General features: G+C 39.7%; 1 protein-coding gene across 7 annotated transcripts in view; it reads right to left on the reverse strand.

The window, feature by feature from the left end:
- Positions 1–17,275, reverse strand: part of ppp2r5ca (protein phosphatase 2, regulatory subunit B', gamma a) — a 179,153-nt gene that overhangs the window by 77,224 nt on the left and 84,654 nt on the right. For all 7 annotated transcript variants that reach the window (XM_043697390.2, XM_087989769.1, XM_043697388.2 and 4 more), the window contains one exon: positions 4,137–4,336. In XM_043697390.2, the coding sequence (XP_043553325.1) occupies positions 4,137–4,336 (200 nt within the window). The remainder of the gene's footprint in view (positions 1–4,136; positions 4,337–17,275) is intronic.

The following is a 17,275-nucleotide window of genomic DNA, read 5'->3' on the forward strand; positions in this document are numbered from 1 at the left end:
ATGATACGCCCAAAATCAGATAATTACCATACAAAAAGTTAGCCAACTATACCTGTGCCAGCTCTTAACTGAGTAATCCAAATCTACTCAGCCTAATTTTGAAACAGCAATGATATACATGAAGTAAAAGAATTCAAAGCAATGACAAAAATATTTACTCTAATTTATATCATGATTTCATTTTCTTTATATGCACAATAGATACCAAACTGAATAGCTTGGTTTGTTACATTTTGACTCTGGAATTGTGCAGATTTTTTTGAAGATATTATGGATAATAACAGATGGATGCCAAATAAAACTGAAATTTTGACAAAATAGTGATGGAAACTTTGATAAAGCTACAATGTGAATTTTATACTGTTTCAATCAATTGCTTAATGTGTACTACAATCCATTTTCACATGATTTGAATCAATCAGAGGCTCTGCAACAAACTTTACTCTTTGAAGTTTTAGATAAAAGGTATAACTTCAAAGCCATTTTGATAGATTAAAAACTAAGTTATTCAAATATTGACAGGTGACCTATTTGTTGATTCTTTCCCAGCAGAATCATTTTCTCAATTGAACCCTAAACCCATTTGCTTGAGGATATGGGGGAAAAGCGGGAACAGGCTACTGAATTGGATGATCAACCATGATCATAATGAATAGCATAGCAGGCATGAACGACTGAAGGGCCTGTGCCTACTTCTATTTTCTACGTTTCCAACTTCAAACCTCAGCCAAATTCTCTGTTGTGATTCCCGTGATGTACAGTCTGTTTGTGTACGGGGGCAGAAGTGACACATTTAAACTGGAGACTCTGAAGTCAGAGCAGCACAGCCAGAAGTTAAAACTATGATATGGGCCTGCCTTTCTATTAAGAACAACATTGAACAATGTTTTTCACATTTTACTGGCTAGTACATTTCCAATGACATACTCTCCATTCACTAACACGTCAATCTTTTCTTACTAACTGCACAGATTACCCTTTCACTATTAAGCAGCTTGCAAGTCATGAACCCACTACTTCCTTCCTGTGATTGCTAGATCTGTTATCCATAACCAAAACACTTGCATAACTTCCAGTCTTCAGGTTTTGTAAAGGTAAACACCTGAAATGCTATAATCCATCTTTTTAATTTACAGGTTTGTAACTTGCTCTTTTATCTCCAATACAACACTAAACATATTGGCATTGAGCCCCAGGTCTTACAAACTACAAAGCTGCCTACTTTTGAGGCTTGTTTTTAAAAAAACTTTACTAAATATGTGACAAAATTAGGATTTGGTCTTTTAATATGAATAATAACAAAATTAACAATACAGCATAAATATGTGTTATAAATATTTATAAAAATTAGGATTTGGTCTTTTAATATTAATAATATCATATCATATTTATGCTGTATTGTTAATTTTGTGTTATAAACATTAATTATTTTATCACCTTTGGTCTGAACAGATATCAAAAGATTTTACATCCTTTCTTTTTTCTGTGGAATTCTGGATACTAGCTTACATTGACACCTATGGTAAGAAGTTGCAAAATTTGAGGTCTAACTGGAGTTACAATTAACTGATTAATCTGCGTCTTGATTAGAATGATTAGATTAGATTCCCTACAGTGTGGAAACAGGCCCTTTGGCCCAACCAGTCCACACTGACCCTCTGAAGAGTAATCCACCCAGACCCATTTCCCTCTGACTAATGCATCTAACACTATGGGCAACTTAGCATGGCCAATTCACCTGACCTGCACATCTTTGGACTGCGGGAGGAAACTGGAGCACCTGCAGGAAATCCATGCAGACCCAGGGAGAATGTGAAAACTCCACATAGACAGTCACCAGAGGCTGGAATTGAACCTGGGACCCTGATGCTGTGAGGCAGCAGTGCTAACCACTGAGCTACTCTTCCCACCTATACATGATTCTTGACACAATGTCAGCTCTACGATTTCCAACTTCTTGCCTCCAGCCGCCTTCTCTCCACCTTCTACACCAATTCTTCTACACCGCTATCATCTGACAGGAGCGTCTGAGTTCTTACTTTCTTCTTAGAAAGGAGGTTGGAACAGTGCCCATTTACTATCACCCTCCGCTACCTGGCTGCACTTGTTCTCAATTTAAACAATCTCTTCTTTTACTCCTTTCACTTTCTCAGAGTTAAAGGTGTGGCTATGGGTACCTCTAGGAATCCCAGTTATGCCAGTTCCTTTCTGGGGATCCTCCCACAACCTTTTCTCTGGGAAATGACAACTGCTTTCATCCAAAATTGGGAAAATTAAGCTATTTTGCTTCCAATTTGCTTCCTTCTCTCACCTTCACCTGGAAAATCTTTTGACTCTTCCCTTCCTCGACATCTCACTTTTCATTTCTGTGGACAGATTATACCCATTACAAATGCACCAACTCTCACAGTCACCTTCATTATGCTTCCTCACTAGCTGCGTAGTTGCACAGCCACTCAGGTTACGCACATGCCAATTAGTATACCAGCACATTGACTTCAGGTTCTGGAAGCTGCTACCTCAAACATCCACAAGGTGGGGAAAATAAATTGACACATCCTACTTCTTGTAAGAACTCTATTTCATTTTCTCTGTTCCTCTGGCTGTATTGCACTTATTCTAATGATGATACATTCCACAAAGGTGTTTCCAGTATACCTTCCTTTGACTTTAACTGAAGACTCCCCACTGGCATGGTGGACAGAGCCTTTAGCCACGTCCAATTCATTTCCCACACTTCTGCTCTCATCTCCTTCCCCAACCCAGAATAATAGGGTTCTTCTTGTCCACCAGCTTCTGCATTCAAAGGATCACCTGAATCATTTCTGTCACCTCACTCAGACTTCTACCACCAAACACATCCTGCTCTCATGTCAATGATTCCCTCCATAACACCTTGGCATCTGTTCTTCCCAACACTTTTTTAATCTTCCTATGCAACTGCAAAAGGTACAATATTTTGATCATCATCTTCTCTCTCCTCTCTATCCAAAGCCCAGGTGATGCAGTGATTTCCTTGTACTTTTTTAAAAATTCATTCATGGGATGAGGGCATCACCAACCAGCCTAGCATTTATTGCTCATCCCTAACTGCCAGTGGGCAGTTTAGATTCAACCATGTTGCTGAGAGTGCAAAATCATATGCAGGTCAGACCAAGTCAGGATGGCAGTTTCCTTCCCTAAAGAGCATTAATGAACCAGATGGGTTTTTCCTCACAATCAGCAATGGATTAGTAGTCTCTTAATTTCACTGAATTCAAATTTTTACCATCTGTTGGAATTCAAACCTGGATCCTCAGAACACTACCTGGGTCTCTGTATTAACAGTCCAGCTACTAACAATGCAGCGTCCCCTACACCAGCAAATCCAAATACAGAATAGGTGACTGCTTTACAGAACACCTCTGTTTTGTTTATGAGAATGACCTCGACCTTCCGGTTGCTTGACATTTCAATAAATTATCTTACTGTCAAGGTAACATTTGTATTTGAGGCCTACTGCAATGTTCCACTGAAGTCCAATGCAAGTTGGAGGAACAGCACGTAATTTTCCAATTAAGCACTTTTTAACCTTCTAGAGTTTAAACCTTCTAGACCACTAAGTCTGTCCTCCATTTTAACAACTATTTTTCTATTTTGCAGCCATTAGCACACTCCATTGTATATTGATCTTGGGCACTCTTACCAACGCTCCACTTACTATTTATTCGCCCTTTTCTAGAACATAGAATCCATTACTTTTCCAGCTATCTTCAATTCTGAAAAGTCACGATGGACTTGAAATGTTGGTTGATTCTCTCCCACAGATGCTGTCAAGCCTTCTGAATAGCTATAGCACATAGTTATATTTATGATTCAGTATGCATGGGTGACATTTGCACAGCTACTAATTTGGAGTACTGTGCATAGTTTTGCAGGAATACCATTCAAATTCCAATTGAGAAGTTCAGCCAAAGTGGTGCCAGTTTAACAAATGTGATTTGAAATATTTTTGCTTTTCCCATTGGCAGCCAATCAAAATAAAATAATTTTTACAGATATAGTAGATAAAAAGGCACATGTTCATTCCCTATCAAACATTAACTACTTATCCCTGGTCAAGAACAGTACAGTAATTATGCCGACAAATTACTTACCACATGTACTACTTCTGGATAAATAGGTTCTGTAATAACGTTGCGGTTGTGTGTGATATATTCCACCATTTCGCTCAAAGCAGCCCTTTTCACTTCCTTCCATTTCAAGTCACTAAGTGGATCAGCAATAAAGTCAAAAAGGACACAGCACTGACGCAGTTTTTGAATAAAAAGCTTTTCTTGTTCTGGTGCAGGAACATCTGCAAATATAAGAAAAAAAATCACATTTGTTTCTTTAAAAATTGCACAGAGTCAAGGCACAAACGTTAACTTTGTTTTCATCTTCCAACCACTTTAAAACAATCTTTAAGATGAATGTATTCAAATCAGGACTAACACAGCAAGCAAGTAGCGTAACCATTTGAATGTCACAGTTAGCTTTATTACACAAGGGAACAAAATAGTTAGAGAAACAGGATTCAGTTACACAAACTTTGGAATTTATGTAGCAACAGTACAAGTGGCAACTACTCACAGCCTATGCTAAAAACGAGACAAATCCAATCCAGCTAATTACTCACCTACCAGCCTACTCTACGTGATGGAAGGTATTGGTGACAAGGTTATTAAGTGCTACTAAGCAAGAAGCTTCTCAGTTTCGATTCCACCTGGCTATTCAACTCCGAACATCAATACATGTTTAATGCAGACATGGAAGAAAGACTGAACTGAAGAGGGAAAGTAAGTGACAGCCTTTGACATCAAGATAGAACTTAGATGAGTGTGGCATTAAGGAACCTTAGGAAAATGGAAGTCAATGGGACACAGCACTGCTGGGAAAGGCTCTTCACTGATTGGAGTCATAGCTGGCACACAAGAAGTGCCTGAATCAACTCAGTTATCAAAATATTACAGAAGAGTTCCTGAGAGCACGCCCTTGCCCAAACTGCTTCAAAAGTAAGCATCCTTCTATCATTAAGTCAGAAGTTGGAATGTTTGCTAATGATTGCATAATGGTCAACACTATTTCTAACTCTTCTGACACTAAAGCCATTAATAGTCATATACAGTAAAGCCCAGACATCAACCAGGTTTGGGCTGTTAAGTGGCCCAAATTCATGCCTCATACAGGCTGGACAACGGCCGTCTCCAACAAGAGAGAATCTAATCATGTCCTCTTTGCATTCAATGAAATTAATATTGTCCAGTTTCTCCACAATCAACATCTTAGGGGTTACCACTGTCGAGAAATTGAATTGGAACATCCCTACAAAACCGCAAGAGCAGGTCAGAGGCTGGGAACTCTATAGTAAATAAACACATCTCCTGATTCCACAAAGCCTGCTCACTATGTACAATGCAGAAGTCAGGAATGTGACAGAATACTCTCCCACCTATTTGAATCAGTTTGGCGTCAACACTGAAGGTTAACTCTATGCAGGATAAAACAGCCCACTTGATTGGCCCTATTCGCCAAATAAGCTTCACTTAAACTTGGAACAACTCACAAAGACTCCATCGATAGCAGCATTCAAGGCCCATGAACTCGTCACCTAGCAGGACAGTACATGGGAAGACTACCACCTGCAGTTGTGCGCCTGCATCACCCCATCCCCCGCTACTGAGACCACGCATCCTGAATCAAAATTCTGGAACTCCCCAACTGTAGTCCAGGCAAGGATTCAAAAATATTATCTCAAAGGCAATTAGGAGATAGGTAACAAATGATAACCTAGCCAGCAACCTTATCACATAAAAGAAAACAAAATGCTAGATAGCTACCATTCATTACTTGTTACTAAAAAATACTATGCATTTCAGAAACTCGTCAATTTTACATAATGACCCATTCTATAGCTAGATGCATTATTTAGACAGAATTTCAAAACTATACCATGCATTCAAATGTGCTCTAATAAAACTGTAAATTCATAAAAACACATGGGAAAATAAAGTGTCAATTTTGAAATGCATATGGTTTAAACTAATACATGAATGAAAAAGAACTGACGAGTGGCAAACCTCAAATATTTGCTTTAGGTTAAGCTGTATAAAAACTGAAGTCATGCACCTGTACAGTACTAGCAACTACAAATCCCCAAATGCAGTTTTGATCAAATGGTGATACAGAATTTGGCATATCTGAGGCCAATGTAACTACTGAGGGAAACAGTAAAATGCTCCAAAGAATAAGTGAGGTATTGTTGCAGTTTTCATCAGCAGTGACTTATTGGTTGAGCCACAAATCAGGCCATCTTTAAAAACAGCCCATAACCTGTTGGATAGCTGAGAACTGGTTGCAAGCAATCAGGAAACAAAATACCCATGTTTCACAATGAAAATTTGAGCTTATGAGTATTGTATGTCATGGCTGAAAAAAAAAGGCAAGTTGAGGTATATGGCAGATATATACATAATTTTTGGGGCTAAAAGATGCTTTTTATACCATGACCTACAGTATGTACTTTTACTCCAGTGACTGTATAACCTTTCACCAGAGGAAAATGTTTCTGTGTATACTTTATCAAACCTTAAGTTAAAGATTTGATTATATTACTTAATATTCCATACTTGAAAGAACATAAGCCAAGATCAGACAATTTGCCCTCGCTTTGACCCTTTAAAGCTCAAATTCTGGTGAAATAGGACTGCACCACTGAAGTTGATCACAACTCTCCCAAGGTTTGGTACCGAGCATGAATACTGTAATTCAACGGATGTTTCATCAAAATTCAATAAAAATCCTCACTTTTGTATACCTACTCTCTAGAGATAAAGACCAACATTCCATTGAGACTTGAATAAAAGGACCCTTAAATGCCTACTGTTCTTTTATACCTTCTCTCTCAAAATAGTCTGATTTAATTTTCTTGGATCTATAAGTAGTGACTTCATACTGAACTTGAATGACTACTGCGTTGTCCACTTAGTGTGCTCAAATACCTATGTAGCTTCTTTCCACATACACTACTTACCATACTCTCTAATGTACAATGTCTTATTGATTCATTCAAGAGCACAACCCTTGGGAATACAACTGGTCACACCCAGCAAATCAGAAAGCATTCTCTTTATCTCTATTCTTTTTTTTAAACTCTCAACAAATTACTAACCTTTGCCTTTACTTTTCAAAGAAATTTGTGGTATACATAGCTATATGGTTGCATTCATTTAGATGCCTTTCATTTTTAATAATCTCGAGGTACTTCACTGTCTTCTGAAAATCTACATAGGCAACACTCATGCCAGACACCACTTCAAAAAATTCCAACTAAGCTAATCCGACTCGGACCTATACTTCACAGCTTAAAACCGACTTGATCAATTCAGTCTTAAATTGTTGGAAATTGTGCCTCTTTAGGATATTACAGCTAATTAGAGAAACCAATTTTCATTTCCTTAATGATGTTGTATCCATGTAATGATTCTTTTCCAGGTTCAAAATCCCCGTGTCCCTCCAATCTTCTAATAAATTAGAGTCTTAACAATAGAAACCAGCATCTCAGGCCCGCTTTGTACTGCTTCCAAGTTCCATGATAAACACAACCAAACAACGTACTCAAGATGTAGTCTAAACAGACCACCATACAGTTCAGGCATAACTTTCTTGCATTTGCATTGCGCAGTTTTAACTAGGAGATTCAACTACCTTTTAGTTTTGGCCATTGGTATTCCAAATTGGTTTGACATGTTTAGCATCGACTATAAAACTCTTACCTTTTCAGCTTCACTTTCATGGAGTAAACAGTTTTCATGGAATAAATTAATCACAACCTGGAGGCAATTAACCTTTGCTTTTTACTTTTCAAAGAGATCTATGTACATAGCTAGTCAATTAATCAATTTTTTAAAAGGAGGGGAGTAATACACAACATATTATTCTGTTGCCAAGATGATGAAGTTGTCTCTCTCTTTCAGGGCACAAAGTCTAATTGTTAAACAGATAACAGTCTGGACCACAGTCCAGTCTCATTGTGATTTGTAGGAAACTCCGTTAGGAAGTGTTCAATTCTTTTCAAACTCAGGTTAGTGCACCCACCATTCTGTGAATGTTACAAATAAGAAAGTCAGTGAGCAACAGCTAGAGTACAAAATGCACACAGGATGTTGTTTTAGCTATTAAGAAGTGTCTTAGACTATATTTTTCCAAAGTGACAAAGGTATCAATAAAACTATATTTCTTAATGTTTGCTATGACACTTTTGGAAGTTACTTTGAGATTTTAGTCATGGAGACAAAGAAGCCACCAGTAAATTTCAAAATAATTTTAAAATGCATGCGTTGCAGTATTCAATAAAAGGCAAATAATGAGGAAATTAGCAAGTGAAGGGCTTCATCAAAGCAAACTGTTCAGCATGTGAAAACAAACCAACTTTGTGCTTTTATCAGTGTTATGTGATGGTAAAACATTCTATCAGCTAAGCAATAGCTTTTGTTCCTCAAAATAGCCATACCGATTTATATTCTAAGATAATCGCAGCGGACTTAAAATACAAGTGCAAAACATTTGGAAAATCACTGCAGACTAATTTTTGTTATCTGCTTTTTTTAAACTGAAAATTGATCACCATAGACAGGCAGTAGAAACATCTGATGAATTATCACCTTTTCTCGTAAACTAAAAGGTATGCAATTGTACATTGTGGATGCCTGCTAAACAAACCAATTGGCTGTCTAGAAGGAAAACAAACTAATTTATGTTTTCATGTTTTTGCAACATATTGTTATGCTTCTGGAAGACGATTTGAAAATAAATCAAATTTTACATGTAGTCAATTACATTTTTTTAAGTTTCACTTGTGAATCTGGACTGCACAGGACCTCAATCAGATTGTCTGGCTATGTTCAAGACAACACTGACCAAACTACTGAGTAGGAGAGGAACAGAAGTATAAGGAGGGAGTTATTCAGATCCATCAATCCATCAATCTCATACATTTTAAAACTTTTATTACTGAAAAAGCACACATTTATTAAGTTTAAAGTTTGGAAATGTGTCTCACCTATTATTAATCTCATTCTTAACATTTATCTAACTGTCGTCCACTTAAGTTGTTTGAATCAGATAAAATGTTCTCCTATCCTGCTGACCAACTTTAAGCTCCACTCTGATGAAGAGTCATTAGACTTGAAACATTAGCTTGCACTCTCTCGGATGCTGTGTAAACCACTGTGATCTCCAGCATTTGCTGCTTTATGTTTAAGCACCACAGAACTTGGTGACATGAGAACACAAGAGATAGGAGCAGGAGTAAGCCTCAAAGCCTGTCACGCAATACAATAAGATTGTGGCTGTTCTGCCCCACGCCTCAATTCCTTTTTCATGCTGGCTCCATCTAATGCTCACTCTCCAATATTTCAAAAGTCTCTCCTCTTTAGATACTTTATGATTTTGCCTCCCCAGTTCTGATAGAACATTTCAGACACTTATTACCATCTGGGAGAAGAGATGCCTTCATATCTCAGTTTTAATTAATTGTCCCTCTATTGTGGAACTATGTATCCCAGTTTGAGACTGATTCTAAAATAAATTTAAAATAAAATTTTTACGGATCACAAATATCTGTTCTAATCTAGCTACCGAACTGCTTGCGAGCAAAGTTATCACCATGAGAACTTATTCACTGAAGGGTGACTGCTTTAGCTGTTCTTACTAATTTGGTAGCAGAACACACAGTAAAGATGATCTGGAATGCATAAACAGCCAAGAATTGAACCGTGCTTTAAAGTAAAGTCTGCCAATGTTTGGATGTAAACACAATGTTAGAAACCTAAAATGTCAGGTGTGAGGTTCAAAAGCTAATTTCCACTCCGGGTCATGAACACAAAAGTCAAGCCTGGCAATTCGGTGCAGTACTGAGGGAGTGCAGTAGGTGTCATCTTTTAGAATGGATTTTTAAATCTAACAGAGGCTACATTAGTATGTTGGTTTAAAAGACTCCATGCCACTGTTTCAAAGAGGAGCCGGAATTATTTCCAATATCCTGGCCAATCTTTATTCCCCAGTCAACATAAAACAAAAACAGGTCATCATAGAGACAATCCCGCAGAAGCACTTCATTGTGCTTTAAGAAATTCAGCAGTCATTGAAGTGTAACATAAACTGAAGTTTTTTTCTTTTTACAATGCAACCAGTTCTGAGAACTAAATAATTTGGAGAATTCATTTTAAATATACACTACTTGTATTATTCCTGGAAGGATGAACATAGAACATAGAACATTACAGTGCAGAACAGGCCCTTCAGCCCACGATGTTGTGCCGACCATTGATCCTCATGTATGCACCCTCAAATTTCTGTGACCATATGCATGTCCAGTTGTCTCTTAAATGTCCCCAATGACCTTGCTTCCACAACTTCTGCTGGCAATGCATTCCATGCTCTTACAACTCTCTGTGTAAAGAAACCACCTCTGACATCCCCTCTATACCTTCCTCCAACCAGCTTAAAACTATGACTTCTCGTGTTAGTCATTTCTGCTCTGGGAAATAGTCTCTTGCTATCGACTCTATCTATGGCTCTCATTATCTTGTATACCTCAATTAGGTCCCCTCTCCTCCTCCTTTTCTCTAATGAAAAAGGTTTGAGCTCAGTCAACATCTCTTCATAAGATAAGCCCTCCAATCCAGGCTGCATCCTGGTAAACCTCCTCTGAACCCTCTCCAAAGCATCCTCGTCTTTCCTATAATAGGGTGACCAGAACTGGATGCAGTATTCCAAGTGTGGTCTAACCAAAGTTTTATAGAGCTGCAACAAGATCTCAAGACTCTTAAACTCAATCCCCCTGTTAATGAAAGCCAAAACACCATATGCTTTCTTAACAACCCTGTCCACTTGGGTGGCCATTTTAAGGGATCTATGTATCTGCACACCAAGATCCCTCTGTTCCTCCACACTGCCAAGAATCCTATCCTTAATCCTGTACTCAGCTTTCAAATTCGACCTTCCAAAATGCATCACCTCGCATTTATCCAGATTGAACTCCATCTGCCACCTCTCAGCCCATCTCTGCATCCTGTCAATGTCCCGCTGCAGCCTACAACAGTCCTCTATACTGTCAACAACACCTCCAACCTTTGTGTCGTCTGCAAACTTGCTGACCCATCCTTTAATCCCCTCATCCAAGTCATTACTAAAAATTACAAACAGTAGAGACCCAAGGACAGAGCCCTGTGGAACACCACTCACCACAGACTTCCAGGCAGAATATTTTCCTTCTACTACCACTTGCTGTCTTCTGTTGGCCAGCCAATTCTGTATCCAGACAGCTAGGTTCCCCTGTTTCCCATTCCTCCTGACCTTCTGAATGAACCTACCATGGGGAACCTTATCAAATGCCTTGCTGAAGTCCATATACACCACATCCACAGCTCGACCCTCAAACTTTCTAGTCACATCTTCAAAGAACTCGATAAGGTTTGTGAGGCATGACCTGCCCCTCACAAAGCCATGTTGACTGCATTTGATCAAGCCATGCTCTTCCAGATGGTCATAAATCCTATCCCTCAGAATCCTTTCTAACACCTTGCAGATGACAGACCTGAGACTTACTGGTCTGTAATTGCCGGGGATTTCCCTATTTCCTTTCTTGAAGAGAGGAATTACATTTGCCTCTCTCCAGTCCTCAGGTACGACTCCAGTGGAGAGCGAGGATGCAAAGACCTTCGCAAGTGGCGAAGCAATTGCATTTCTCCTTTCTCAAAGCAGCCGAGGACAAATCTGGTCCGAGCCTGGCTTAATGTTTGACAAAATTTTCAGCACATCAGCTTCCTCTATCTCTATCCATTCCAGCATGCACACCTGCTCTTCAAAGATTTCATTCACTGCAAAGTTCGTTTCTTTCGTAAAGACAGAAGCAAAAGACTCATTTAGGGCTTCCCCTACCTCCTCAGACTCCACACACAAATTCTCTATGCTATCCCTGATCGGCCCTACTCTTCCTTTGACCATTCTCTTATTCCTCACATAAGTGTAAAGTGCCTTTGTATTCTCCCTAATCTGTTCTGCCAAGCCTTTCTTGTGCCCCCTCTTGGCACTCCTCAGACCATTTTTGAGCTCCTTCCTCACCTGCCTGTAATTCTCTCGAGCTGAAAATGTGTTGCTGGAAAAGTGCAGTAGGTCAGGCAGCATCCAAGGAGCAGGAGAATCGATGTTTCAGGCATGAGCTCTTCTTCAGGAATTCCTGAAGAAGGGCTCATGCCCGAAACGTCGATTCTCCTGCTCCTTGGATGCTGCCTGACCTGCTGCGCTTTTCCAGCAACACATCTCCAGTTCTGATCTCCAGCATCTGCAGTCCTCACTTTCTCCTAGAAGATGTAATCCTCTAGAGCTGAGCTTGACCCTAGCTTCCTCCACCTTATGTAAGCTACCTTTTTCCTTTTGACGAGAAGCTCCACCACTCTCGTCATCCAAGGTTCCTTTATCTTACCACTTCTTGCCTGTCTCAGAGGGACATATTTATTCATCACTTGCAACAACTGTTCCTTAAACAGTCTCCACATGTCTATAGTGCCTTTACCATGGAACAATTGCTCCCAATCCATGCTTCCTAACTCATGTCTAATCGCATCATAGTTTCCTCTTCCCCAATTAAATATCCTCCCATTTTGCCTAATCCTCTCCTTAGCTATGTATTTTCATTTCTTTCTGAATAAATGCACAAGTTTCAGGACCAATAATATCGAACCATGCTAACTAAAATAAAATAGGTTTTGCAGCATTTGTATTTTGTGGGATCCAGGAAAGGAAGCATTGCTACTATATGTGACTGCACATCTTTAAAAGAATTAAGAAATTTATGGATGATTTTGCTTGATCAACAAATTCAAATAACAACTCCAACAGACTTCAAATGGAAACAAAATACTGGGGAAATTCCACAGGTCTGGCAGCATCTGACAAACAGTCAACATTTCAAGACCTGCTCGATTTCTTCAGCATCCAGTTTTTGTTTTACATTAAATGTTTTCTTAAGTCATTACATCTGTTGTGTCTAAGTGTCAAAATAGAGAGCCAGCTGCAATCAGCATTTTGCTCAAAGGAGGTGATAGCCTAGTGGTAGTGTTGCTGGATTGTTATTACAGAGACCCAGGTAATGTTCTCAGTTCTACCCACAGATGGTAGAAATTGAATTCAATAAAAATCTGGAATTAAGAGTCCAATGATTACCATGAACCTATGGCTGATTATCGGAAAAACCCATCAGGTTCACTAATGTCCTTTAGGGAAGGAAATGTGCCATCCCTTACTTGGTCTACATGATTCCAGACCCACATCAACATGGCTGACTCTTAACATTCTTCTGGGCAATTAGGGATGGGCAATAAATGCTGGCCTGGCCAGTGATGCCCTCATCTTGTAAATGAACAAAACAAAAGCATTGCCATTGTGCAACAGCTTTTCTCTTCAGAAATGCTGCCAGAGACAGTTTTTCAGCACTGTGATTTGGTTTTAGCACCTTATGTGCAGACACTATAGGCCAATCTCGTCAAGCAAAGGTTTCAATCACATATCCGTGTCACCACAAATTTAGCCTATTTTGATATTGTTTCATGTTACACCAATGTCATTTCATCTCTATTGCCTCGAGACTTGACAGTTTCTATACATTCTTGCATGATCTCCCATATTCTACCTGTATGGACAATGGTCATTCAAAAGCCTGTAGCTCCTGCCCTTAATCATAGAAAGTACTATTCACTCATCATCCTGGTGCTCATTATATTGCCTCTAAGTTAAGCAACACCTTGATTTTAAGATTCTTAACCCCATTTTCAAATCCATGGCCTCAGCTTTCATTGTCTCTAATCATGTTCAGCTGAACGCATCAGATTTTGAGGGGCCCCCTTGTGATGCAGCGATAGTGCCCCTAGTCCTGGACTGAACAGTCCACGTTCAAGTCCCACCTACTCCAGAGGTACATATTACAATCTCTTAACAGATTGATTAGAAAAAAAAAGTGAAATGCGTCACATTTTGGCCTCTTGTTTTTCATTGTTTCACGGTTGGTAGCTTCAGCTACTAGGACCCAAGATCTGAGATATACTCCTCACACCTCCCTTCCTGCTCTTCTATCTTAAAGATACTTCTTTGCACTATCTCTTTGACTCAGTTGTTAATCATTTAACTCTAACTACTTCAGTGGCTCAATATTGTATTTTGGCTTGTAATGCTTCTGGAGACCTCCTTAGGATGTTTTATTGAGAATGTGTATAGGTTATGAGGAGGTAGGGAAAGAGTTAAGTTTTGTGAAACAAGAGGTTCAGCTGAGCATGACTCGGATCAGATAAGAACTTGCAGTTAACAATGGGTGCTGGAAGTAATGGTAATAGGTTAATAAGGTGGAAAAGCATTCATTATGTAGAGCCATTAACAATATTGGAAGCATTCAGTACGTAAGATCAGTTTAACAAGTGAAAAGTATTCATTATGTGAAGTCAGTTAAGGTTAAGAACAGTCATTGTGTAACAGCAGATGGCTTAATCTTTACTACTGACATTCACTGATTGTAACGGTCACCCATCAATATGTATGTTGCCTTAACTGGATGTTCCTCCCTGTAAAATGACTGCATAATTCATTAAGAAACTGCTGCTCGAGAGAGAAGACCGAGAACTCACGTCTCTGTGCACATGGGCAATCGTTCTCTCTCCCTCCAGGGCCTAGAATAAAGATGAAGGAGGCAAAACTATACTGTCTCTCTGAGGGTTTTGTTTCAACTGAGGGCAGGTGGGTGGGAACAGGACGACATTATAACAAGTAAATTTAAATAACATACTGCATTGTTTTGTTAAAGAAAAGACAAAAACAAATTTTCCTGATATTGCAGGTTTAACGAAAGCTGTATGAAAGGAAGCAAATATTGTTATTTACAAATGGGCAGATACCATTCTGAAAAGAAATCCAAATAACCAGGTTTCTAAAATGAGACATTTTGATACCACCTTATTCACATAAATCCATTTATTTTCTTCTTTGCATTTGTAGCTGAAGAACGTATCAGGCTGGCAATATGAAGTTACCATATTGCTAAATTATAAACTTGCTCATGGCTTAATTTTTAAAAAATGTTATTCAAGATACTTATGATATTTTTAGTGCAGCGTGGTCAGTAAAGTCCAAAAATAATCCCACTGCTCTGAATCTTACTTTGCTTAGTTAAAAATCACACATCACCAGGTTATAGTCTAACACTTTTATTTGGAAGTACTAGTTTTTGGAACGCTGCTTCTTCATTAGGTAGCTGTGGAGTAGGATCATAAGACAGAATTTATAGCAAAAGACCACAGTGTCGTGCAACTGAAATATACTGAACAAACCTAGAATGGTGTCTTATGATCCTGTTCCACAGCTACATGAAGGAGCAGCACTCCGTAAGCTAGTACTTCCAAATAAACCTGTTGGACTATAACCTGAGAGAATTTCAATTTTGTCCATCCCAGTCCAACATTGCCATCTCCACATCATCATTCTGCTTAAACTATTAAAGCTTCATCCATCATTCAACAATTCTAAATAAAGAACTCCCTCAATTTCACTTCCGTGACAATTTAAAAAATTGTTAAACCCCATCTCTGCTCCAGAGGATATATTCTCAGTACTTTGTTTCACTTCGTAAAACAAAAGCAGGATAAATGTCATCCGGCAAGCTATCAGAATGCTCAATTAATTGGCAAAGTGATACGAGGTGTCATTAACTACTACACAGTTGTACTTACTCACCAATAATTTGCTTATTGATGCTCAATTCGGATTCTGCCAGGACCACTTAGTTCCGGACCTCATTACAGTTTTGAGCAAAAGAGGTGAATTCCAGGAGTAAGATAAAAGAAACAAAAATAGCAAGACCAAGGACATAACTGGCATAATAGTGACAACAACAGCAAGATCACAGTCTGGATATTCTGCAGTTCTAGAAGCCTTTTCGGTATTTAAAAGGGTACAACTGAAGAGCAAGAATACTGTCCGCTGGAGACCATCGCAGGAGATGGTCACATTAACACTCAACAAGTTCGACATAGCCAGTTAAAAAAAAAGCAGTCTGCTTGACTGATACCCAGACACTCAAACATTCACTCCCTCCAGCTTCTGCACATATACACTCTGTAATCAATCTAAAAGCTGTACTATAGTAACTCCGAATGCTTCTTCAACTGCCTCTACAAAATCCATAGCCACTACATCCTTAAAGAACAAGGGCAACATGCGCATGGGGATACAACAAACATGCAAGCTTCTCTGACATGGAATTACACCACTCAGTCTTTTATTATTTACACCACTCAGTCTTTTATTATTAACAGGTTAAAATCCTACATTTGCTGGAAATGTGTTGCTGGAAAAGCGCAGCAGGTCAGGCAGCATCCAGGGAACAGGAGAATCGACGTTTCGGGCATAAGCCCTTCTTCAGGAATGGGGAAGGTTTGTCCAGCAGGCTAAGATAAAAGGTAGGGAGGAGGGATTTGGGGGAGGGGCGTCGGAAATGCGATAGGTGGAAAGAGGTCAAGGTGAGGGTGATAGGTCAGACTGGGGTGGGGGCGGAGAGGTTGGGAAGAAGATCTCAGGTTAGGAAGGCGGTGCTGAATTTGATGGATTTGACTGAGACAGGGTGGGGGGAGGGGAAATGAGGAAACTGGTGAAATCCGAGTTCATCCCTTGTGGTTGGAGGGTTCCTAGCCGGAAGATGAGGCGTTCTTCCTCCAACCGTCGTTTTGTTGTGGTCTGACGATGGAGGAGTCCAAAGACCTGCATATCCTTGGTGGGGTGGGAGGGGGAATTGAAATGTTGAGCTACAGGGTGATTGGGTTGGTTGGTCCGGGTGTCCCAGAGGTGTTCTCTGAAACGCTCCGCAAGTAGCCGGCCTGTCTCCCCAATATAGAGGAGGCCACATCGGGTGCAGAGGATGCAATAGATGATATGTGTGGAGGTGCAGGTGAATCTGTGGCGGATATGGAAGTTTCCTTTGGGGCCTTGGAGGGAGGTGAGGGGGGAGGTGTGGGCGCAAGTCTTGCACCTCCTGCGGTTGCAGGGGAAGGTGCCGGGAGTGGAGGTTGGGTTGGTGGGGGGTGTGGATCTGACGAGGAAGTCACGGAGGGAGTGGTCTTTACGGAATGCTGATAGGGGAGGGGAGGGAAATATATCCTTGGTGGTGGGGCCCGTTTGGAGGTAGCGGAAATGACGGCGGATGATGCGCTGTACA

The sequence above is a fragment of the Chiloscyllium plagiosum genome, unplaced genomic scaffold, assembly GCF_037043375.1.
Source record: "Chiloscyllium plagiosum isolate Xiang-an unplaced genomic scaffold, Cpla_swu_hap1 HiC_scaffold_8, whole genome shotgun sequence".
Lineage (NCBI taxonomy): Eukaryota > Metazoa > Chordata > Chondrichthyes > Orectolobiformes > Hemiscylliidae > Chiloscyllium > Chiloscyllium plagiosum.